General features: G+C 39.7%; 3 protein-coding genes across 5 annotated transcripts; 2 read left to right on the plus strand and 1 right to left on the minus strand.

Moving 5' to 3' along the window:
* The first annotated feature begins 11,159 nt into the window (after positions 1 to 11,159).
* Positions 11,160 to 14,024, plus strand: LOC111900216 (probable amino-acid acetyltransferase NAGS2, chloroplastic). The gene is made up of 9 exons (XM_023896087.3): positions 11,160 to 11,686; positions 11,792 to 11,879; positions 11,952 to 12,157; positions 12,247 to 12,398; positions 12,516 to 12,933; positions 13,023 to 13,120; positions 13,224 to 13,335; positions 13,441 to 13,600; positions 13,687 to 14,024. Exons 1-9 carry the CDS (start codon positions 11,345 to 11,347, stop codon positions 13,908 to 13,910), a joined length of 1,800 nt encoding a protein of 599 aa, XP_023751855.1. The 5' UTR covers positions 11,160 to 11,344; the 3' UTR covers positions 13,911 to 14,024.
* Positions 14,025 to 15,158: 1,134 nt separating this feature from the next.
* LOC111900215 (single myb histone 1) lies at positions 15,159 to 17,042 on the plus strand. Of its 3 annotated transcripts, XM_023896086.3 has the most exons (7): positions 15,165 to 15,311; positions 15,586 to 15,757; positions 15,865 to 16,085; positions 16,205 to 16,289; positions 16,438 to 16,521; positions 16,618 to 16,940; positions 17,011 to 17,042. In XM_023896086.3, coding segments are annotated over exons 2-7 (864 nt in total). In that variant the 5' UTR covers positions 15,165 to 15,311; positions 15,586 to 15,607; the 3' UTR covers positions 17,012 to 17,042. The 3 variants fall into 3 exon arrangements, with proteins under 3 accessions (XP_023751852.1, XP_023751854.1, XP_023751851.1); XM_023896084.3 differs by having other exon boundaries at positions 15,159 to 15,311; positions 15,591 to 15,757; positions 16,618 to 17,042; XM_023896083.3 differs by having other exon boundaries at positions 15,166 to 15,311; positions 16,618 to 17,042.
* A 1,253-nt stretch (positions 17,043 to 18,295) lies between these two features.
* On the minus strand, positions 18,296 to 20,128 carry LOC111900214 (ADP-ribosylation factor-like protein 8b). The gene is made up of 7 exons (XM_023896082.3): positions 19,900 to 20,128; positions 19,590 to 19,798; positions 19,304 to 19,385; positions 19,177 to 19,209; positions 18,945 to 19,066; positions 18,696 to 18,857; positions 18,296 to 18,618 (listed from the first exon to the last, which is right to left on the minus strand). The coding sequence occupies exons 2-7, from the start codon at positions 19,625 to 19,627 to the stop codon at positions 18,501 to 18,503; spliced, it is 555 nt and encodes a 184-aa protein (XP_023751850.1). The 5' UTR covers positions 19,628 to 19,798; positions 19,900 to 20,128; the 3' UTR covers positions 18,296 to 18,500.
* Between the last annotated feature and the right edge of the window lie 3,778 nt (positions 20,129 to 23,906).

Consider the following 23,906-nt stretch of genomic DNA (forward strand, 5'->3'; position numbering starts at 1 on the left):
CGCATCTGCTAGTATTATGACATTCTCTATTTGGCACATCTATCGACATTATGCTTAAGCGCATCTGCTAGCATTATGACATTCTCTATTTGGCGCATCTGCCGACATTATCCTATAAGTGCATCTGCCAGGATTACGACATTCACTACTTGGTGCATCTACCGATATTATTCTTAAGCGCATCTGCCAGTATTATGGCATTCTCTAATTGGTGCATATTCCAATATCATTCTTAATTATCTTTCATACCTCATCATTTTATCACATACCAACTATCTCATCTACCCATGTTCTACCCAACATATTTGTAGATATAAAATACATATACAGTTTAACTCATTTAAAAACTATATAAAACATCCATTCCACAATCATCTCAAATAAGCAAACAATGTATAAACACATAGCACGTATTTCATAGCAAATACTTAATATTTATGTGTTAGAAGAAAGTAACCACACACTCACCCAAAACATACACTTAATACATTCAAACAATACTTGTATTAAAATTGTGTTTATGAAAGGGACTATACACTCACTTGATTAGACGATGCTCGGACAGCACTACGGCTCTTCAAGTAGATATTCTTCGGTGAAACCGGGATATCTTCACACACCGGGTTTCTCGCGGACAGAGCTTCGGCTCGGAAACTCTTTTCTTCTTGGGATCTTCGGGTTTCGGGGTTGATACCGGGGCTTCGGGGGTACTTCTTTGCACGTACATCGATGTAATACAGGTGCAAGATGAGAGAATGTGTAACACCCTGGATTCCCAGGTATTATTTATTCTTGTATTTTTGGGTGAAATATGAGGAGACTCGACGAGTTGGAGTCGAAACTCGCCGAGTAGGATCGCGGTTCTGGGCGCGGGTTCGCGTCTGGACTCGACGAGTCCACGCTGTTTAATGAAACCCTAATTTCCAGGGTTTGAGACCTATTTAAAGGGGTTTATGGCCGTCATTTGCGGCCACCAACCCCTAGAGAGAAACCCTAAAGAGATTTGAGCGTTTTGGGAGAGAGAAGAGGCCATTGTTGACCTTTGAAGCTTTGTTTGGCAAAGCAAAGGAGATTCTAGCTAAGAGAAGGCAAGGGAGGTGGACATCTTTCGATGTTAGAGCTCAGAGCATCATCTTGGAGGTATATTTTGGCTCCCTTTTTCTGTTGTTATGTTGAACATGGGGTTTAGGGTTTCTTGACCCCTTTTTTGGTTAGATTTGATGTCCATTTCGTCCCTATTTGTGATGAGGCTTGAGATGAGATCCATAGAGGTCCAGAGAAGCTTTATTCCTTCAGCTTTATGAGGGTACATGAGAGTATTGGCCTAGAGTTATGATTATGGGTCTAAAACATCATTTATGAGCAAATAGTTGTTGTTTGAGCACCAAGGTTTGGACTTTACGTGATTATCATGCCTGGGGAGGCCAGATCTATGATTGTATGGAACAGATCTGACCTCAAAAGTGAGTTTGAGTTTATGCATGGCATGGACTCGCCGAGTCTGAAGAACAGACTCGGCGAGTAGCATGAAGTTTGCCCGTAAACACTCAGCGAGTGGTCTTGCCGAGTTGAGGGGTCGACTCAGTGAGTCAGGGAGAGTCAAGGGGGGGGGGGATGAGTCAAGCCAGAACTTGCCGAGTTGTTCTTGAGACTCGGCGAGTTGAGTCGTGGTGGCCCCGCGATTCATGCCTGGTGGAACTCGTCGAGTTAGGGAAGTACTTGACGTGTCAAGAGAGGATCCAAGGGAGTCAGTGGACACGTATAGACTCACCGAGCCGCCCTAGTGCACTCGCCGAGTCCGGTCAAAGTTGACCGTTGACCTTGTTAACCTTTAGGGTTGAGTTTCAGTTGTATTTATGGGTGTATTACTTTGTGTGATTAGGCGGAGGCTAGATCACATTTATTCTGAGACAGATATTTACCGAGATACCCGAGGTGAGTCTTCTCACTATACTTTACCTAGTGTGGTAATAGAGTTCAGAGACAGAGTATTATAGATTTATATGCCAGTGTGATTGCATGTTATTATGTGTTGTGATTTGTTGTTATATGTGATATGCATGATTCAGAGTTACAGAGTTGGGACTTTCGGGTCCCTAGAGTTAGGGCCAGAGGGCCCACAGAGAGTTGGGGCTGGAGGGCCCCACTGAGACACATTGATCAGAGGGTCAACAAAGTTACAGCCTCGAGTGACTATTATGTAATTAGTGTGGTATTTTGGGGAAACTCACTAAGCTTATGCTTACAGTGTTCAGTGTTATGTGTTTCAGGTACCAGTGATGACCGCGGGAAGGCGTCGGCTTGATTCGTACACACCTATGGGATTGGATGTATTTGATCTTGGGAGACATTTGTGATTTGAAAACTTGATGTTATGAAATTTTGTGAATGAATGATTTAATTAAAAACGTGTTTTCAAAAGTGAAAAATTGTTTTAATTTTTACGGTGTTACAAGTTGGTAACAGAGCCTAGGTTTAAGGGATTCGGGTGCACCTTCGGGCGTATCTGAACTCAAACCGAGGAATTGAGAAATATTTTGATAATAAAACAAGTTTTCAAAAGAAGAACTTGCGAGGTAGACAGAGCAGAGTCGTGTGTACGAACAGTCAGCGCCCGAACGGTTATTTCCCAAAATACCATCATTATAAGTGTTATAATATATAATGTGATATGTTGTCTGATGAGCTATGATATGAATGCTAGAGTAGACTAGGTATTCTTATTAGGACTAGAGTGGCCTGATATGTGATGCCTGAGTCTACGAGTCTTGCTGCTATGAATATTTTAGAATGGTTAGGTAGCAGCGATGAGATTTTGAGAGATCTGTTGCGAGTATCATATGATTAGAGAGAGTATAGTGCTTGGGACTTGGGACTCTGGGAGGAGGACTTGGGGTGGATGCTGATGCGGTGTGGACGATAGTATTGGGCCCGTACTACTGAAGACACCGGGTCAGTGCACAGTCCAAATACGAATCTTTGGGGTACCAAGGAACAAGTAGGATGGAGTACTCGAGTGTGAGTATACTCGAGGGAGTCCCTGGTATTATTCTTATGTTGTATTTCAGAGAGATAGATCATGGTTGGGACTCGCCAAGCATCAGGGACCAGTGATACGAGGGATGAGGAGATCCGTAGGATCATCCAGGAGGAGGTGGTTGCGACCATCAGGGCAGAGATACCAGAGATGTTCGGGTCTATCAAGACCACGTTGATAGAGACATTTTATGAGAAGTACGCTGCTCTTTCTGAGGCTGTTGTTGCTGCAGCCACTGCAGCTATAGCTGTGACGAGGCCGCAGGGTGGTGATGCATTGCTGTTCCGAGAGTTCAGCAACACAAAACCACCGGAGTTTGACGGGACCCAGGACCCGATTGCGGCGATGAGGTGGATTTCAGACATAGAGGGGTGTTTCTTCACTTGCTCATCTCCTGAGCATTTGAGAGTCCGGTTCGCGCTGAACCAGCTTCGCTTGGGAGCGCAGGACTGGTGGAAATTTGTGACGGCGCACTATACGCCTGCTGAGCTTGCAGCAGTGACCTGGGAGAGGTTCACTGCTATGTTCCGAGATGAGTACGTTCCCCAGGTGGAGAAGGAGCGTTTGGCCCATGCTTTTCTGACCCTCAAGCAGGGTACTGAGTCTGTTACGGTGATTACGAGGATGTTTCATGAGCGGGCGATGTTCTGCCCAGAGCACGTGTCCTCCGAGCAGGCACGTATGAGTCGATATTTGAGCATTCTGAGGAGGGACATACGTGAGTTCGTGGCGAACTCGACATACCGGACATTTGCCGAGCTTCAGGCAAATGCCCGGAAAAGGGAGATAGAGCTTGAGACTCAGGCTAGGGAGGAGGCTGAGTCTCAGGGGAAGGATCGGCGACCGGTGCAGTCTTAGCTAGTAGCCAAGTGGGCCAAGCCCGCCGATTTGAGATTAAGGAGCCAGAGGGGCTGCACTTGTGGCAAGTGCGGCAAGAGCCACGATGGAGTGTGCAGAGCAGAGTTTTGCTACAAATATGGCAAGGAGGGGCATATGGCCAAGGACTGCCCCAAGGGTTTTGCAGTATGTTTTCACTGCAATCAGACCGGACACTGGAAGGCAGAGTGACCGCAGTTACGGGGATCAGCACAGGGAACACATCAGGGATCTGCCCCTGTCGCCATCAGAGCTACCAAGAGTCGGCCAGTGAAGGCCGAGGCGCCGAGGGCACGAGGGAGAGCCTTTCAGTTGACCGTGGAGGAGGTCCGCGCAGCGCCCGATGTCGTGGCTGGTATGTATTCTTTCGTGTATTTATTTTGACGTTGAGATATTGTGCTTATATTATGTTATGCATAGGTACTTTTCTTGTGAATTATGTACCTGCCTTGGTGTTATTTGACTCGGGTGTGAGTCGGTCTTTTGTATCTCTGGCTTTTAGTCAGCATATCAGTATTAGTCGTGAGGCGTTGCGGCCTCTGAGAGTTTCCATAGCTGACGAGAGAGTGATATATGCCACGGAGGTGATCCGTGGGTGCGTATTTGAGATTTTCAGTGTTGAGTTCCCGATTGATTTGATTCCTATTGCGATGGGTGATGTCTGTGTCATTGTGGGCATGGACTGGTTGAGCAGATTCGGTGCGGTTATCGATTGCGAGCGATAGCTGGTGACCATACGAGACCCTAGTGGGGGAGTTCTTACGGTGTACGACGAGGGTACACGTTCTGGGTCAGCATTTTGTTCGGCCGCTAGGGTGAGGCAGTGTCTACAGCAGGGCTGTAAGGGCTTTGTGGCGTATGTGATGGATACGCGGGTTGATTCAGAGAGACCGAGGTCAGTTGAGGAGGTTCCGATAGTGCGTAAGTTCCCAAATGTATTTCTAGAGGAGTTGTCGGGTGTGCCTCCCGTGAGGCAAGTGGAGTTCAGTATAGATTTGGTTCTGGGGGCCGCGCCTATTGCCAAGGTGCCCTATCGCCTTGCACCTTCAGAGATGCAAGAGTTATCCTCGCAGCTTCAGGAGCTGTTGGGGAAGGGGTTTATTCGGCCGAGCAGCTCATCGTGGGGAGCGGCTATCCTTTTTGTCAAGAAGAAGGATGGTTCACACCGGATGTGCATTGATTATCGGGAGTTGAACAAGCTGACGGTCAAGAACCGTTACCCGTTGCCGAGGATCGATGATTTGTTCGATCAGTTGCAGGGAGCATCTTGGTTCTCCAAGATCGATTTGAGGTCGGGGTATCATCAGGTAAGGGTGCGAGATGAGGACATCCAGAAGACAACGTTCAGGACTCGTTATGGGCATTATGAGTTTGTGGTGATGTCTTTCGGACTCACCAATGCCCCGAAAATGTTCATGGATCTCATGAACAGGGTGTGCAGGCCGATGTTGGATCGGTCGGTGATCGTGTTCATCGACGATATTTTGGTGTATTCGAGATCCAGAGAGCAGCATGAGGAGCATTTGAGGGAGATCCTCGGAGTTCTGAGATCGGAGAGGCTTTACGCCAAATTCTCCAAGTGTGATTTCTGGTTGCGAGAGGTTCAGTTCCTAGGTCACCTCGTTAACCAGAAGGGGATTTTGGTCGACCCTGCCAAAGTGGAGGGAGTGATGAGTTGGGAGGTGCCGAGGTCACCATCCGAGATCAGGAGTTTCTTGGGGTTGGCAGACTATTATCGGAGATTTATCAGGGATTTCTCCAAGATCGTTGTGCCACTCACCAAATTAACCCGGAAGGGTGTCGCTTTTTCATGGGGACCAGAGCAACAGACCTCTTTTGAGACGCTTCGCCAGAGGCTATATGAAGCCCCAGTGTTAGCCCTCCCAGAGGGGATGGAGGACTTTGTGGTGTATTGTGATGCGTCGATCTTGGGATTGGGAGCGGTGTTGATGCAGAGAAGGCATGTGATAGCATACGCATCGAGGCAGCTGAAGCCTCATGAGTCGAGGTATCCCACCCACGATCTAGAGTTGGGGGCAGTGGTGTTCGCCCTCAAGATTTGGCGTCACTATCTGTACGGGGTTCGGTGTACGATATACACGGACCACAAGAGCCTGAAGTATTTGATGGATCAGCCCAACTTAAACATGCGACAGAGGAGGTGGTTGGATGTGGTCAAAGATTATGATTGTGAGATCCTGTACCACCCGGGCAAGGCTAATGTTGTAGCCGATGCACTGAGCCACAGTGTGGAGAGCACCCCGTTGCGAGATGTATGTTTGAGATTGACTGTGATAGTTCCAGTATTGGACGCCATTCGTGGGGCACAGGCTGAGGCTATGCAGCCTGAGATGCAGAAGAAAGAGCGAGTTGTTGGGTTGGTTTTGTTCGTTACCGATGGTCGGGGGCTTATGACATTCCAGGGGCGTATCTGGGTACCGTTTGTGAAAGGGACGCGTACCATTTTGATGGAAGAGGCTCATCGGTCGAAATTCTCAATCCACCATGGGGCCACTAAGATGTATTTAGACATGAGAAGAGAGTATTGGTGGCCCTGTATGAAGAGGGATGTCGTGTGGTTTGTTGAGAGGTGCTTAACCTGCCGTAGGGTTAAGGCCGAGCACCAGAGACCGCATGGTAAGTTGCAGCCGTTGGAGGTTCCCGAATGGAAATGGGAGCAGATTACCATGGATTTTATCACCAAATTGCCAAGGACTGCTAGGGGAGTTGATGCAATTTGGGTGATTGTGGACAGGTTGACGAAGAGCGCCCACTTCCTTGCTGTCAGTGAGAGCTCTTCCACAGAGAAGTTAGCAGAGATGTACGTGAGGGAAGTGGTATCACGACATGGAGTGCCGATCTCGATTGTCTCAGACCGAGATGTGCGTTTCACTTCCAGATTCTGGAAGAAGTTTCACGAGGAGTTGGGTACTAGGCTGCATTTTAGTACCGCATATCACCCCCAGACTGACGGACAAAGCAAGGGGACGATTCAAACGCTCGAGGACATGCTCCGGGAATGTGTGTTAGATTTCGGGGGGAGTTGGGACATGTATTTGCCCTTGGAAGAGTTTTCCTACAACAACAGCCATCATTCGAGCATTGGTATGCCACCCTTTGAGCTGTTGTATGGGAGGAGGTGTCGGACTCCCATTTGCTGGGTAGAGGTCGGGCAGCGTGTTATGGGTAGTACTGAGATCGTGCTTCATACGACAGAGCAGATCCAGTAGGTCAGACAGAGGTTGTTGACCGCTCAGAGTCGTCAGAAGAGTTATGCGGACAGACGCCGGTCCGAGCTTGAGTTTCAGGTCGGCGACTTTGTGCTCCTGAAGGCCTCTCCTTGGAAAGGAGTGATTCGATTCAGGAAGAGGGGCAAGTTGGGGCCCCAATATATTGGTCCATTCAGGATGGTCGCGAGGGTAGGTAGGGTAGCCTATCGTTTGGAGTTGCCAACAGAGTTGGGTCAGATTCACGACACTTTCCACGTGTCGCAATTGCGGAATTGTATAGCCGATGAGTCGGCAGTGGTACCATTAGAGGATATTCAGGTGGATGCGAGCATGAATTATGTTGAGAGACCGGTGGCAATCAGAGATAGGAAAATCAAGGTTTTGAGGAACAAGGAGGTACCTTTGGTTTTGGTTCAGTGGCAACATCGGAAGGGGTCCGAGATGACTTGGGAGCCGGCGAGTGAGATGCGTGAGCAGCATCCGGAGTTATTTGCAGAGCGAGACTTCGAGGGCGAAGTCTAGTTCTAGTGGGGGAGAATTGTAACACCCCGGATTCCCAACTATTATTTATTCTTGTATTTTTGGGTGAATTGTGAGGAGACTCGGCGAGTTGGAGTCCAAATTCGCCGAGTAGGATCGCGGTTTTGGGCGCGGGTTCGCGTCTGGACTCGGCGAGTCCAAAAGTGGACTCGACGAGTCCACGTTGTTTAATGAAACCCTAATTTCCAGGGTTTGAGACCTATTTAAAGGGGCTTATGGCCGTCACTTGCGGCCACCAACCCCTAGAGAGAAACCCTAAAGAGATTTGAGCGTTTTGGGAGAGAGAAGAGGCCATTGTTGACCTTTGAAGCTTTATTTGGCAAGGCAAAGGAGATTCTAGCTAAGAGAAGGCAAGGGAGGTGGACATCTTTTGATTTTGGAGCTCAGAGCATCATCTTGGAGGTATGTTTTGGCTCCCTTTTTCTGTTGTTATGAGATATGGGGCTAAAACATCATTTATGAGCAAATAGTTGTTGTTTGAGCACCAAGGTTTGGACTTTACGTGATTATCATGCCTGGGGAGGCCAGATCTATGATTGTATGGAACAGATCTGACCTCAAAAGTGAGTTTGAGTTTATGCATGGCATGGACTCGCCGAGTCTGAAGAACAGACTCGGCGAGTAGCATGAAGTTTGCCCGTAAACACTCAGCGAGTGGTCTTGCCGAGTTGAGCGGTCGACTCAGTGAGTCAGGGAGAGTCAGGGGGGGGGGGGATGAGTCAAGCCAGAACTTGCCGAGTTGTTCTTGAGACTCGGCGAGTTGAGTCGTGGTGGCCCCGCGATTCATGCCTGGTGGAACTCGTCGAGTTAGGGAAGTACTCGACGTGTCAAGAGAGGATCCAAGGGAGTCAGTGGACACGTATAGACTCACCGAGCCGCCCTAGTGCACTCGCCGAGTCCGGTCAAAGTTGACCGTTGACCTTGTTGACCTTTAGGGTTGAGTTCAGTTGTATTTATGGGTGTATTACTTTGTGTGATTAGGCGGAGACTAGATCACATTTATTCTGAGACAGATATTTACCGAGATACCCGAGGTGAGTCTTCTCACTATACTTTACCTAGTGTGGTAATAGAGTTCAGAGACAGAGTATTATAGATTTATATGCCAGTGTGATTGCATGTTATTATGTGTTGTGATTTGTTGTTATATGTGATATGCATGATTCAGAGTTACAGAGTTGGGACTTTCGGGTCCCTAGAGTTAGGGCCAGAGGGCCCACAGAGAGTTGGGGCTGGAGGGCCCCACTGAAACACATTGACCAGAGGGTCAACAAAGTTACAGCCTCGAGTGACTATTATGTAATTAGTGTGGTATTTTGGGGAAACTCACTAAGCTTATGCTTACAGTGTTCAGTGTTATGTGTTTCAGGTACCAGTGATGACCGCGGGAAGGCGTCGGCTTGATTCGTACACACCTATGGGATTGGATGTATTTGATCTTGGGAGACATTTGTGATTTGAAAACTTGATGTTATGAAATTTTGTGAATGAATGGTTTAATTAAAAACGTGTTTTCAAAAGTGAAAAATTGTTTTAATTTTTACGGTGTTACAGAATGAGCAACCAAACTCGGCTGACCCTTCAAATCTATTTATAGGGCAAAATCTGCCCTTGCCACGTCGTGACACCTTTTTCCACGTCGTGGGATTGGTCGTCACTGCATGCGTCATTACAAGTTGCATCTGGAGGACTTTCGGAGGTGTCAGAAGACTGGCCACGTCGTGGCACTGCTTGCCACGTCGTGGTATCTGACAGTTTTGGGGTTTCGCGCCCTGAACTTCAGAAATTCATAACTTTCGCATACGAACTCCGTTTTCGACGTTCTTTATATCGACGCGAAGGTGAGATTATGCTCTACAAGTCTCGTTTAGACTCCACTGGCTAATTTTGACTTTATTTTTAATATATTATGATTATATTACTTATATATTATTTTTAGTAGGCCGGGACAGGAAAACTCCGTTATAAACTCATAACTCCTTCGTCTGACGTCCGTTTCGTCCGTCTTTCCATCGTTGCACTACTATCGATGAGATCTTAAATTATCATTTAGATTGTTTTGGATAAATATCGATCTAACGTAAATTCACTATTTACGTCGTGCTGTGTCGTGCCGATTCTGTCGCGAAACTTCGACAGGTCATAACTTCTTCATTATAACTTGGATTTCGACGTTCTTTATATATTCGGAAACCTCGTAACATAAACTACATCTTAGTTAAGATTACTCCTTCTAAATAATCTTTCCCAAAAAGTCATTTTTGACGCTTATCGTCTCTAAATTGACTAACTCTGATCTACGGACGTTACATTATCCCAAATATGAATAAAGGTAAATTCTATAATTAGTTGATTCGAAATGTTTTAAGTAATGCTAAAATAAACATGTATATTGAAGTGTTGATGAACATGTCATTTTCATGCAAACGACATGTTTTATGGTATCATGTAGAAAAATACTTTGGAAAATAAATTTTTTTAAACACATATACTTAACTTATATCCTGATCAACCAGGTTCATCAATCGTTTCTCCCTTGAATTTTCAATAATCACTTTCATGAGATTAGTTGACACAGCCCGACTAAGAAAATCTTGAACAAAAAAATAAATGGTTGTTGTATTATAGATGTGTAGTACAATAAATATTTATGTGTAGGTAATGTATGATGTTAAAATAAAATCTTACCAAATGCAACAACAATGTCGATTCCTAGCTATCAAATCCTGGAAAGTCAAAAAATTATAAGGATCAACAATAACTGTCAACAAAATTGTTTCCATACTTAATTTCAAACGATGAATAAATATATTATATATTGTTTCCTATTAAATCAACCTAAAAATATTATATGATCATACCAAAATATTTTAAAATCGTACCAAAGTTAACCGGATTCTTATGACATAATAATAATAAAAATCATAATCACCTCTAATATATAAAATTAACATTTTTCCTAATAAAAATATTTTTTTTATATTAATGGTTTATTAATATAAACAAATTTATATTAATGGTTGATATTAATGACTTAATTGAAATGGTTTGTTACTAATATGTTTTTAAAGCTGACCATATTAAAACCTTTATAATAGGAAATTTAAGATTTAAAATATGGAAAGATTTTATTGAAATTATATACATTCCATTTCAACGGATGTAAGTTAATTTTGTTTGACAATTGGAAAGCTTTTATTAGAATTAAATACATTTCATTTGGAGAAGATCATGTCAGCAATTTGATCTAAGGGTAGAAAATATAGAATTGAAACACAATCAATGACCCAGATTGTTTAAGATGATGTCATAATTTTTATCTTTTAATAATATTATTATTAAAAGATATATAAAATATAGTTTACATATATAAATTAATAAGCAAGAATTGTTTCTAAAACCTTTAAAAGATTTTTAAATATTAGAAATTGATTTGTAGTCATATCGTAATGTTATATAAGCCTAAACGAAGTCCATCTTTGCCACTCAAACACGAATTTTGGACTCTTTTACGATCGTTGACCGTCTAACCCTAGCGGTGCGGCGGCCCGTGGGGGTCCTCCGCCGAAAGCAAAAAATATCGTTATTTTGCCACCGCTCCTCCACAATCACACCATCCTCTCTTAGTCTCATTGCCTCCAAGCTGCGATTAAGCTCTACTATGGCTGTTTCATCTTCGACTTCCTGCATCTCCCTCCAAACATTGTGTCGTCAAAAGGCTACTTCGGACCTTGGTAGTACGACTGGGTCGGTGAAGATGCCGGTGTTCAACTCCGTTGCAAGTGTCAAGAGAAAGAACGTTTCCTTCAGCACTTGTAATGTTTTGGGCGAATTTGAGAGTGAAGGCGCCGGCGAAGCGAACATTAATGCTATGAAGGACGAGGTCTTTGTGACGTTTTTCCGGGAAGCGTGGCCGTATTTCACGGCTCATCGTGGCAGCACCTTTGTTGTTCTTCTTTCTGCTGAAGTTATCGATAGCTCCCTTTTAGATCCTATTTTAATGGCAAGTCTCTAGTTTATATTCAATCATCCGATTGCTGTTGTCTGATATGTGATTAAATTAACCTGTTAATGGAACGTAGAGCTGAAATAATCGATCTGAATGCAGGATATCTCGCTCCTTCATGGTCTGGGAATCAAATTTGTTCTTGTTCCAGGGACACATGTACAAATCGACCAGCGATTAGCGGAAAAAGGTGAGTTAAACTTGTACTTCTTTAACAAACACTTCTGTCACTTAAATCATCACTCACGAATCTATGTAACAGGTTGTGAACCTAAGTATGTTGGAAGATACAGAATCACAGACCCCGATTCTCTGGATGCAGCAATGGATTCAGCTGGAAGAATCCGTTTCATGATCGAGGCAAAACTCTCTCCCGGACCATCCTTATGCAGCATACGCAGACATGGAGAAAACAGGCGCTGGCATGACAGTGTTAGTGTTGAAAGTGGTAATTTTCTTGCAGCCAAGGTAATCTATCACACGTTTTGTTCCTCTCTTCCATTGCTGTGTTCCTCTCTTCCATTGTTGTAAACTAATCCATGTATAACATTTGACAGAAAAGAGGAGTTGTTGAAGGAATTGATTATGGAGCAACAGGTGAAGTAAAGAAAGTTGATGTTGAACGCATTCGTAAGAAGCTGGACAATGATTCCATTGTCATCTTAAGCAACCTTGGACATTCAAGCTCTGGTGAAGTGCTAAATTGCAAGTATGCTATATAGTAAAATGGATTTACTAATTACTTATAGGTACCTTTTACTGTTTGCCATGATCTGTAACTGAAAATACTAACAGTTACTAATGTTTCCTGCTTCCAATAATCCAGCACATATGAAGTTGCTACAGCTTGTGCTTTGGCTCTTGGAGCTGAGAAGCTTATATGCGTCATAGATGGTCCAATTTTAGATGAATGGGGTCGTTTGATTAGGTTTTTGACTCTTGAAGATGCAGACATGTTGATTCGTAGACGAGCTAAACAAAGTGAGATTGCTGCTAATTACGTAAAAGCCATTGGAGAGGAAGACTCCAATTCCAATTCCAATTCCAATTCCATTGATTTTAGCACCATGAATGGAATGGCATCGAGTGACAGGTATACTGCAAAATTCCAGAATGGTGTTGGTTTCGATAATGGAAATGGTTTGTGGTCAAGTGAACAAGGGTTTGCCATTGGAGGACAAGAAAGGTTGAGTAGATCAAATGGGTATTTATCAGAGTTGGCTGCTGCAGCCTTTGTTTGTAGAGTAAGTTGTTACAATAATTATTAATTTTGTACTATAAATTAACTTAATGAACATTACTAATTATGTTTTTTATTTTTTATTTACATTAGGGAGGTGTCCAGAGAGTTCATTTGCTAGATGGGAGTATATCTGGAGTGCTACTTAAGGAGCTCTTTCAAAGAGATGGAGTAGGGACTATGGTGGCTAGGTATGTTATATGTATATATTATATATATTATCCTAATATTAATATATCTACACATATAAAACATAAGATTTAAGGTTGATATATTTGTTTTTGTATTTTTTAGTGATCTTTATGAAGGTACCAGAATGGGAAAAGTAGATGATCTTCCTGGAATAAGACAAATTTTCAAACCTCTAGAAGATTCTGGAACTTTGGTCAAGAGAACCGATGAAGAGGTTTTAAAAATTCTTTTTGATAATATTAAGTAACTGACTTAGAGATAAAATTGGTGATAGTTGTTGAATTAACTTTTAATTGTACATTATGTTATGTTGTGTTAGTTACTCAAAGCATTGGATTCTTTCATTGTTGTGGAGAGAGAGGGGCAAATTATCGCGTGTGCTGCTCTGTTTCCATTTTTTGAAGAAAAGTGTGGGGAGGTTGCTGCGATTGCTGTTTCTCCTGACTGTAGGGGACAAGGGCAAGGGGACAAATTACTTGGTATGTCTTGACTTGTTTTTTTTACTTCAAATTAAAACAAAAGTCAATATGTTTTTTTTGGCTCATGGAAAAAAATATTCTTGCAGATTATATTGAGAAAAAAGCATCTTCAATGGGACTTCAGAAGCTGTTCTTGCTGACAACACGAACAGCAGATTGGTTTGTAAGGCGGGGGTTTTCGGAGTGCTCAATTGAGTGTATACCAGAGGAAAGGCGAAAAAGGATAAATTTGTCGCGGGGATCTAAGTATTATATGAAACAACTGCTACCCGACACTAGTGGAATCCGTTTTAATAGTATGTTTGCTTGAGTTGTGTTGATATTAGATGGAGCTAGTTTTATGAATAAGGGAATGTTTGTTATTGTGCATGTGGTTTTGGGAGGTTTTTTTTTTTATAAATAAGAGAATGTTTGTTAGTATCCAGCATGATTCTTTCATTACTTGTTAAATTTTACATTGAGTTGGAAGGCGAATTAATTGTGTATGAATGACAAAACTAATTTTAAGAAAAAAAAAAACTTACATCCACAACATCTGACAAAAGAAAATCAAAAGATATCAAATGCAAATAGTATAAATAGGTGTTGATTTTCAATGCATTATTTTTCTTTGCTTTGTCACAACTTTTAAAGTAGATAAGTAGATTGCTGAGAAACTTTCATCCTTCAAACCCTGCGAGACAGGAAACTTTTGTTAGATCTACAGATGTGTTTTTTCCTGTATAAGTGATGACATTTTTCCAATGAGTTAGCCAAAAAGTTTACATGTCTATTTCTTGGTGAAAACATGTTGGCCAAAACCATCTATTGGGATAAAAAGAAGAAAATCCTAAAAATATGATAGTAGACACTTAGAAAAAATATTATCTATCTAAATAAGAGAATGTTTGTAAGTTTGTATGTGTTCTTTGTGTAATCAACCGACTTTTCTGATCAAACCAAGTACTACTGTTAGTTTTTTGTGATTTACCTTAACTTGATAGTAACCTTGGGACATTATGCAACTTGAGATCTTTAGTGGTACAATTTACTGATTTTTTCTTAATAAAGAAGATATATTTTTTAAACTATATTTCTTAAGCTACAATGTGTTCATTCATGATTACTGGAAATGAAGATCATCGGATGTTGTATGTTAAATTGAAAATGAGTTTAAGAAAATGTTAATATCATAAATGAGCAACATATGACTTGAGATGTTAAACTTAAAATTATTATTATCATTATTATTATTAGAAGCTAAGCAATAGAAACATTTTGCTCATAAAATATATTTAATTTAATGGTATTTTCTGAATAAAAGTTACAACTGATACTTTGTGATAGTATTTAAAAAAAAATAATTTTTCGTAAAAGAAAACAAAATTTGTAACTTTTAAGAAACAATAGAGAGAAATTCCAAAGCTGAAGTTATATATAGTTTTTAAAAAATGGGATATTTTAGAACTACTTTAAAACCATTGGGCCAAAAGTGAAGAAACAACACATTTGAAGGTCTAGCAATGAAATTACAAGTTTGTACAGGAAAGGGCGGGTGAACCGGATTAAATAGGGCAAAATTTGCTAAATTCGTTACTACTTTCTGTAATCGATAGAAACTTGTTTTAGGGTTTGAATCAGATTTAACAAACAGATGCTGCGTCGCTGTCTCCGATTTCACTTAAGCTTCCCGTTTCTGCCTTAAATACTGTTACTTTTTTTTTTGCCACTGGTAAACCCACTGAACTGTTGTACATGTTTGAGCTATGGTATTTCAAAGCTAGTTTAATTATGAATGGATATTGAAAGAAACTGATGAAAATCTGTACGAAATGTTAGATTTTGAATGCAGAATTAGAGATTGAAAGTTGTGCATCATTGAATGCGTGTGTTGTTCTTATCGTTAATCCATAATTAGTTCAGAATTGGCGATTCCCTCTTCGATCATAGATTATTGTGATAAGGGTTTGTAAAATTAAAAGCTTTTTGTTTGGAATTTGTTGTAGGAAAGATTTCAGAGGTGCATAAATGGGCGTACCTAAGCAGAAGTGGACATCAGAAGAGGAAGCTGCTCTTAAAGCTGGAATAGCCAAGTATGGACCAGGGAAATGGAGCACAATTCTCAAAGATCCAGAATTTTCTTCTGTCTTGCATTTGCGTTCCAATGTGGACCTTAAGGTTGAAACAACTTCTACAAACTGGATTATAAGATCAAATCGAGTATGCTACATTACTACAAAACACATAACAATATATTTATAGTTGTATTTGTTTTCCTGAAACAGGATAAATGGAGAAATATGAACTGCATGGGTAGTAGCTATGGATCTCGCCAAAGGGGTAGTAGATCTTCAAAGTCTCAGCCAATTCATAAGTCTGAAGATATTTCTACTTCTTCTAAAGAAGAACATGATATGCAAATTTGTATTGTAGATCCTCTTCCAACATTAACTCTACCATTGCAAATTGATGATTCCAAGAAGCCAATTCCAATTCCAATGCCAAGGTCATGTCAATTATCAAATATCAACCTCTTGTCATTGTATAATATAAATTAATTAAAGTGGACAACTAATTGTTACTTAAGGGGACTGAAAAATACATGTACATTATTTTAATTTGTAGATTGGATAGCCTTATATTGGATACAATAGCTAATCTGAAGGAGTCTTGTGGCTCTAGTCGTGCTGCAATTGCTGAGTATATTGAGGTATAAATTCATACCAATTGGATGAATTTCAAGCAGCCATACATGTGTTCTTAAGTCAGAATTTGAAGACATGATTAATGGGTTTTGTTTATTTTTGCTATTTGTTTAGTATTCTTCATAATTTCAGCATTTTGAGAACTTATTTCAGGAGAATCAGCCAACACCTCCCAACTTTGGAAGACAGTTGAAAGAAGAGTTAAATGCTTTAATCGATTGTGGGAAATTAATCAAGGTAGTTGGCTGTTATTATATGGTATCCTTTTTCATGGAAGAATCTATATAATAATCTTAATTTATATTTTCTCCTCATTGGAATTGGATCATATAGGTAAAGCATAGGTACAGAATTGCACCAAGTTCATATGTAAAAAAGAGCTCAAAAAATGAGGAGAATTGCAGAGTGGGAGAGACAAGTGGCAACAAGATAATTACAAAAGCAGAAATAGATGCAGAGTTGGAGAAGATGAAGATGATGACACCTCAGGAGGCTGCTGCTGTTGCTGTGAAGGCAGTTGCAGAAGCAGAAGCTGCTATTTTGGAAGCTGAAAGGGCAGAAAGGGAAGCAGAAGTTGCAGAAGCTGATGCAGAGTTAGCTAAAGGATTTGCTGCTGCTGCAATGCGTGCGTTAAAGAAAACTGCATTTTGGACATGGTAGTAAAAATGTTGAGTTTATGAGTTTATTATAAAAGTTGACTTAGCAAAAATATTTGTTCATCTGCAGAATATAATGAGATTGAAACAGGATTTGGGAGATATGTGGAGTGTTGTAAAGGCTTGTGAATTTTGTTCTCTTTTGAGGTATAAAATGAATGAGAGTATTTAATTAGGTAAAAAAAAACTTGTTTTAGGTAAACTGTTCACAAATAATCGGGGATCTTGTATACAAATATGAGATTGGAGAACACAAATATCATATTTTATAGGATTAAAATGTGCTTTTTTGAAAACAAACCCACTCCTTTTTATGTACATACTTGATAAGCACAATGTGAAGAAAAAAAGTGTAAATAAAGAATGCCTCAAACTGTCATATGGTTGTTAATTTAAAAAAAAATGAGTGTAATAATAACTATCTTATTAATAGTGTTTTTTTATGTTTAGTTTGATGTTTTAAATCATACATTCAATTTTATGTTGATTCTTTTGTTAAATTTTTGTTTCGATTTATGTTGAAATATATCAAATGTTGTATTATTTGAAGTAACAAAAAAGGAAAAAAATTGATAGATCATACACATCCAATCATTTTTTCTATTTTCTCTAAAAATAAAAAATAAAAACTCAGTAAGTTTTAATCAAACACGAACACCTAAACACCATAAATAAAACTCAATCTTCTTAAAAGTTTTCCAAAAAAACTAAATACACTTTTCCACAAGCATCTTCAAGGAATATTGCAATTACTTCTAGAAAGCTCAATTAGTCAACATTATTCTTATTTTACCAAAACATAGAATATTCTCATGTTATGATGTTAATAACTTATTCAGCCGTTATGAATTAACCAAAAAAAAAAAGGTAAAAAAAATTATATCTGACAAAACAGTTACCATAAGAATCAAAACACTAAGGGTGCGTTTGGTAGTGGAAAACTGTTTTCATTTTCTATGAAAATGTTTTTAGAAAATAGGGTTAGGTTTTCATTTTCAATTTTCAATAAAAACGCATTTGGTTGGAATGAGTGGAGTTTTCATTTTCCATCTTAGAAATTTAGAAAACTTCGGAAAACTGTAAAAATCATTTTTCTAATTTACATACAATTTGGAAAACTAAAAATTTTCATTTTCTAAGAAAACTTTGGAAAACTGAACCAACCAAACGCGTTTTCAAAATTTTCGTTTCTCTTGAAAAATTTTCTTAGAAAACTAGAAAATCTTCCAAATCATCATTTATCTAAAATCTTTCTCAAGTTTGTTTTAATTAGTTGAGTTTAAGTTAATTGACAAAAGCTAAATGTGGTATGCAAGTTTATAGAAACAATTCATGACAATAAAAGAAAAACAAGATTCAAAGAAACAAACAATACCTCAAGTCTCGAGTTAAAAATTACTAAAACCGTAGAGTTTACTCTTCCTCTAGAACATAGAAGTTATACACATCAATCAAGAACAAAATAGAGTGTAATAATAAATCAACTATGCAAACCAAATCACCACCAAAAATCCCATCCTTCTTCAGTCAAACATTCCCCTTTCCTTATCATCATCTTCTTCAACTTTTAGATTTTGAATGCTTTATAAGCCAATCAATCACCGAATCTATATTCGTCGAGTTCTTGCAAGAAATCATAAAGCAACACACTTCTCTTTCACCAATCGATCTCAACCCCCTACACAGACAATCCAATTTCAATATCAGTATCAATATCAGTATCAATTTGGGTCAGTTAAAGAAAACTTGTCTTACATTTGATCGGTCAACGCCTCCTTGGAGAGCGCACCAGTCTTATCAATCTTGTTTCCAAGAACAAGTAAAGGAATACCACTCAAGGCTGGTTTGTTAATCAGATCATGGAGTTCACTTTTTGAAATGCTCAGATTTTCATGATCCGCTGCATCAACAACATAACTGCATAAACGACACAAAAAAAGTCAACATTTTGACAGAAAAAGGTCAACTCTTTCAAGGATTTCATAATAGCAAGTAGTCACATACACAATGGCGGAAACTGCACGACAATATCTCTCCCACATGCTACGAAATCGTGGTTGACCTCCAAGATCCCATAGTTTTATGGTCACGTTTCCTTTTGTTACTTTTCTCATATTAAATCCCACCTTGAAATTTGACATTTTTTTAATTAGATTCATGATGATGTTGAAGGAATTAGCTTACTATGTGTTATTGTTAGTGAGATTAATTAATTTTGGAAGAAAAGAAAACACACCGTAGGGATCATGTCTTCGCTATATCCACCAGTCTATGAGCATTCATAAAATCAAGTAAAGATTAACAAAGAATTCGAATTGAGATATGATTATAACGAATATGGAAGTGGTTTACTGTTTACTTACAGCAACAACGTTTACGAGTGAAGTTTTTCCAGCGTTCTGGAGCCCTATCAAAGAGAGCTCCATTTCCTGCTTGAAGAAGAGGCTGTAAAATTTGATATCAAGATTAGCGAATGCAGGGTTAATTCATAAACAGATCGACGAATTTTTCAATTCAAGGATGAAGTTCATAATACGAAACCCTAACAGGAAAAAGATGAAGGCAAACAAACAAACAATCCATTATTAATTCGAATTGGAACACAAATTATGCGAATTTAGGGCGTGAATCGGAAAGTGGAATGATTACCTTCGAAGCCAATTGAGAAGAGCTTCCCATAAACCCATTCCGGTTGAGTGAAGAAGAAGATAATTCAAACGAAAAAAAGAAAAGAGGATGCGATTTATTGAAGCAGATCGATCACTCTCTTTTACTCTCTGACCTTCAAAATTATTTGGTTTCTTTTGGGGATAACTTTCCTTCTGTTTTCTTCCTTCTCTCTCCTCTACATTAAATTTCTAACAACAGAGAAGCGTAATCAATGGTGAATTAAATTAGTGATTGCCATAAAAACACAATAATTGATTGGAATTGGGATTTCTTGAATTTAGAAGGTCACCTGAGATTAAGCAGCTCAGCTTCGTGGTGTAAATCTTGAAGGGACGTTCAAATTTACTAGGAGTGGAGTTGAGTCGGCGATGATTGACGGCACCGTCGTATACGACGGACGAATGGTGGGTGGTGGTTGATTTATCGACGTTTTGGTTTCGTGGATGCACGTTTGCCTGTGGAACTCTTTGACACCCAATCTCTTTGTTTTATTTCTTTTTTTCCAAACAAAATAGGTAAACATATGTTTCAACGTGGAAGGTGATTATATTATATAAAATAATAAAAATAAGATTTATATTTTGTAACAAGATTTGTAACAAGATAAGTTTAAAAGGATAATGCTTAGATTTGTTTCTGTTACGATTTCTAGAATAACAGCTAACGGATGAAAAGGTTAATAACATAAATTGAAAACTAATAACATAACATGTTATTTGTTTTTTTAATTATTTATATTTTAATTGTGTTTAATTAATCAGTAACTATTTTATTCTTGTTTTTTAACATTCTTATTTTAGATTTAAATTTTTATTGTTTCTTAATTATTAAAATTTGAATTGTATTCTATTGAACACTAACTATTTTATTTTTAAATTTTAACATTCTTATTTTAGATTTAAATTTTTGTTATTTTAGTACAATTTAATTTAAATAAATAAATAAAATAAAAATTAATTTATTTGTTATCGAAGGCAAGCAAGAAGGAAGCAGCCTCCTGCTGCCCATCGTCGCCCACTGCCGATACCATTCAAAAGCCGTTACCATTACTAACTATGACATGTTGTGCTGCTGTTAACCAAACCCCTACCCTCTTCCCTCTCCCTCCCGTCGTGTTACTGTTGGAAAAATGAGAAGGAAACCGGAGCAACAACACCCGTCGCCTCCCTACTGTTGCCACCGTGAAACTAAGATCGGCCACCACCATCTACTTTTCTGCCACTGATAATTCATTTAAATAAATTTTAGTTAACAAAACCCTGGAAATTATTAAATAAATTCTTTTACATAGCTAAAATACCAATTACCCTCGACATATTAATCTATGTTAATATTTCCGTAAGAAACTAAATTATCTCGGTATATCGCGTTCACGACAATACATCCCGATTTTCTCGCATTCATTCTCGAAAACAAATTGTCAATCGCAATTTAAGGTGAGTGTTACGGCCCCCAGTTTTACATATTTTCCGCGGATTGGGGGGGGGGGGGGATACATGTACTACTTGTAATATATTTATTTTTTTTAAACAAACAACATCACCATTTTTATGCAATATAAATCACACAAAATTATTATTTACTACTCTACTACCTACAGTACGGAGAATCTGGTTTGAAGGGTCACATGGGTTGTTGGATTTCAGAAAAGCTTAATTACCAAAATGATTCTGCCCTCGGTGTTTCATGTCTGGCCCTCGTCTGTGCATAGTATGTAACGCCTGGTTCCTGATATGTATTTAACTTATAATTTATTCTAATTTATAGAGTAACTCAACAAGTTGGAAGCCCCAAACTCGTCGAGTATAGATCATAAAGGTCACGTATTTTAAGTAACCTACTCGACGATTTGGGAGGCCTCAACTCGACGAGTTGGGGGGTCTCAACTCGACGAGTAGGCTAGCAGATATGATACCCTAATTTCCGGGATTTGCACCCTATTTAAACACCTTAACCCCAAAGTGTTTTGCTTATTTCCAACCTCTAAATCCCTCACCCTAAATCTCGAAACCCTAAAGCTATTGTGAGTGATTGTGAGCCATTCTAAGTGTTTTTAGTGTGTACTTGAAGCCATTGGAAGAAGGAAAAGCTTGAGGACTCAAGAAGGAGCTTATAGATCTAGAATCCTTGCCTCATCCATGACATTGTGCTGGTATAAAGCTTAAACCTTGCCTTGTAGTTGTTTAGATCTTCTTTTAAGGTTATTTTGCTTGGTTTTGGTCCAAATGTCATGATCCTTGGGAGTTAGATGTCCCAAATGGGTTAACATTTCAGATCTAAGGTTTTGAGGGGTTTTCATGGCATAAAGGTGCCAACTTTATGGCCATGGAAGTCCCATGAAACCTTTAGACCATCATTTTGGCCTTTTCGAGCTTCTAATGGCCATGCATGCAGAGAAAGCTGGGACTTTACGTGATCTTTTTGTCCCTAGAGTCCAAATTTATGACCTCATGGTCTATCTTGTAATTTTGGTGGTGTTTGGATTACTACTTTGGCCTTTTTGGGTTAGGATTTGAGCTTAACCCCTTTTAGGAAAGGTATTAATGGGTAAAGTTGGAAACTTTACTCTTCTAGAGGCATTTCCAGTCTAGATCTGGAGTATAAGGTGTAGATCTGAAGAGTAAAGGCTTAATGCATTAAGAAGGTGTAACATCATGTTTCAGATCGTCTGTGATTTAGGGTTCGTGGGCTGCAACCCGGGCAAGGGAAAGCCTTTAGACTGCGACGAGTTACTAGAAGCGTTGGGCTTCTCGCCATTTTCTCGTGGATGTGGGGATTGTTGGAAACATGCTTATTGTGAGGAAGCTATGATAGTTTGAAGCGTTGGCAAGATTGATCCCTTATTTGAGAAGAGGTGGCAGCTGAGTACGTGGGGCGTACATGTGTGTACACTCAGCGTACTCATGTGCTTAATTTGGACACAGAGCCACCTAGTACGCTGGGCGTACCAGGCTCAGAGAGAAAACCCTAAATGAGGGATGTGACCATATTTAAAGAACATGATGGCCTCATTTCTGGCCACCATTTCCAGACCTCAACCCTCTCAAAATCCTAATTCCAGTTCTTTAGCTTAAGTGACCATTTGTGAGCTTATAAGTGTTCTTGTGGTATTTTTAGAGTGAAGAAGGAGCATGGAAGAGAATAGAGTTGGAGTCCAGGCTTTGGATCTGGGCTTTTCTGTGGTTGGAGCATCATTTGAAGGTATAAAGCTCAAAGCTTTCCCATCCTTTTTATTTGTGCATATTATGGTCCATTTTAGGGTTTTTGGTCCCAAAGCTTGAAGCTTTATGAGTTATTGAACTCCAGAGCCTATTATTTGTACCTTTGAGTAATTTTTAATGGAGTGGATTCAAAAAAATGAGGTCTTGGACGTTAGAACCACCCCATGCATGAGATATGAGCATTTTAGGAGTAAAGAGTGAGAGTTTTTGTGTTTGGGATTTGATCAGCCATGCAAAGGATTAAAGTCACAGACTTTATGGAGTATGAGCCCTTAGGGAGTCCAGATCTGAGAGTATAGCTATGGTCTTAACGAGTTAAGACCAAGAGAGTGGGAAAAGCAAGACTGGACGTACGCCCCGCATAATTCTAATACGCCCGACGTACTGAGATGGTGTCCTCGATCAGAATTTGTGTGTACGCTGAGTGTACCAAGGGAGGTACGCCCCGCGTAATCTCATTGTGGGATTTTTGGGCTAAATCTCATATTGGGACTGAAGTTTGGGCTTGTTGTATTGGAGATTTTGATCATATATATATATATATATATATATATATATATATATATATATATATATATATATATATATATATATATATATATATATATGTGTGTGTGTGTGTGTGTGTGTGTGTGTGTGTGTATGTGTGTGTCTTGGTCCTTTGTGTAACGACCAAAAATTTTAACCAATTTAAAATTTTCGAAAACAACCTGATCCCATTAAAGTTATTACAAAAAGGTTTTCAATACAATTTATTTTAAGTATTCCCAGAAGCTCATCACCACATAAACACGAGGAGCGGTACGATCACGCCTTCGCCTTGCCACGGTCTCGTGAAGAACCTGAAAAACATAAAACCACAACTGTAAGCCCGAAAGCTTAGTGAGATATCCCCAAAATACCAACCACATATACCATGCACGCATAACATGCCATAACATATCCAATCACAGAACAACCATGCACTTCGGGTCTACTGTGTGACTGGTCCGCCGCACCGGCCAACAATCCACCTGGTCCACCCTCTGAGTCTAGCCATAAACCTCGAGTCTGCAGTGTGATTGGTCCGTCCGCA

The sequence above is a fragment of the Lactuca sativa genome, chromosome 2, assembly GCF_002870075.4.
Source record: "Lactuca sativa cultivar Salinas chromosome 2, Lsat_Salinas_v11, whole genome shotgun sequence".
In the NCBI taxonomy this organism is placed as follows: domain Eukaryota; kingdom Viridiplantae; phylum Streptophyta; class Magnoliopsida; order Asterales; family Asteraceae; genus Lactuca; species Lactuca sativa.

Excerpts from the sequence above, each read along its gene's own strand:
- LOC111900215 (XM_023896084.3), top strand. The coding sequence starts at position 15,608 with ATGGGCGTACCTAAGCAGAAGTGGACATCAGAAGAGGAAGCTGCTCTT. Across the intron at positions 16,086-16,204 it reads ATTCCAATTCCAATGCCAAG|ATTGGATAGCCTTATATTGG; the intron begins GTCATGTCAATT and ends TTTAATTTGTAG. Across the intron at positions 16,290-16,437 it reads CAATTGCTGAGTATATTGAG|GAGAATCAGCCAACACCTCC; the intron begins GTATAAATTCAT and ends AACTTATTTCAG.
- LOC111900214 (XM_023896082.3), bottom strand. The coding sequence starts at position 19,627 with ATGGGTTTATGGGAAGCTCTTCTCAATTGGCTTCGAAG. Across the intron at positions 19,386-19,589 it reads CTTCTCAATTGGCTTCGAAG|CCTCTTCTTCAAGCAGGAAA; the intron begins GTAATCATTCCA and ends CAAATTTTACAG. Across the intron at positions 19,210-19,303 it reads CACTCGTAAACGTTGTTGCT|ACTGGTGGATATAGCGAAGA; the intron begins GTAAGTAAACAG and ends GAATGCTCATAG.
- LOC111900216 (XM_023896087.3), top strand. The coding sequence starts at position 11,345 with ATGGCTGTTTCATCTTCGACTTCCTGCATCTCCCTCCAAACATTGTGT. Across the intron at positions 12,158-12,246 it reads GTAATTTTCTTGCAGCCAAG|AAAAGAGGAGTTGTTGAAGG; the intron begins GTAATCTATCAC and ends AACATTTGACAG. Across the intron at positions 13,121-13,223 it reads GTAGGGACTATGGTGGCTAG|TGATCTTTATGAAGGTACCA; the intron begins GTATGTTATATG and ends TGTATTTTTTAG.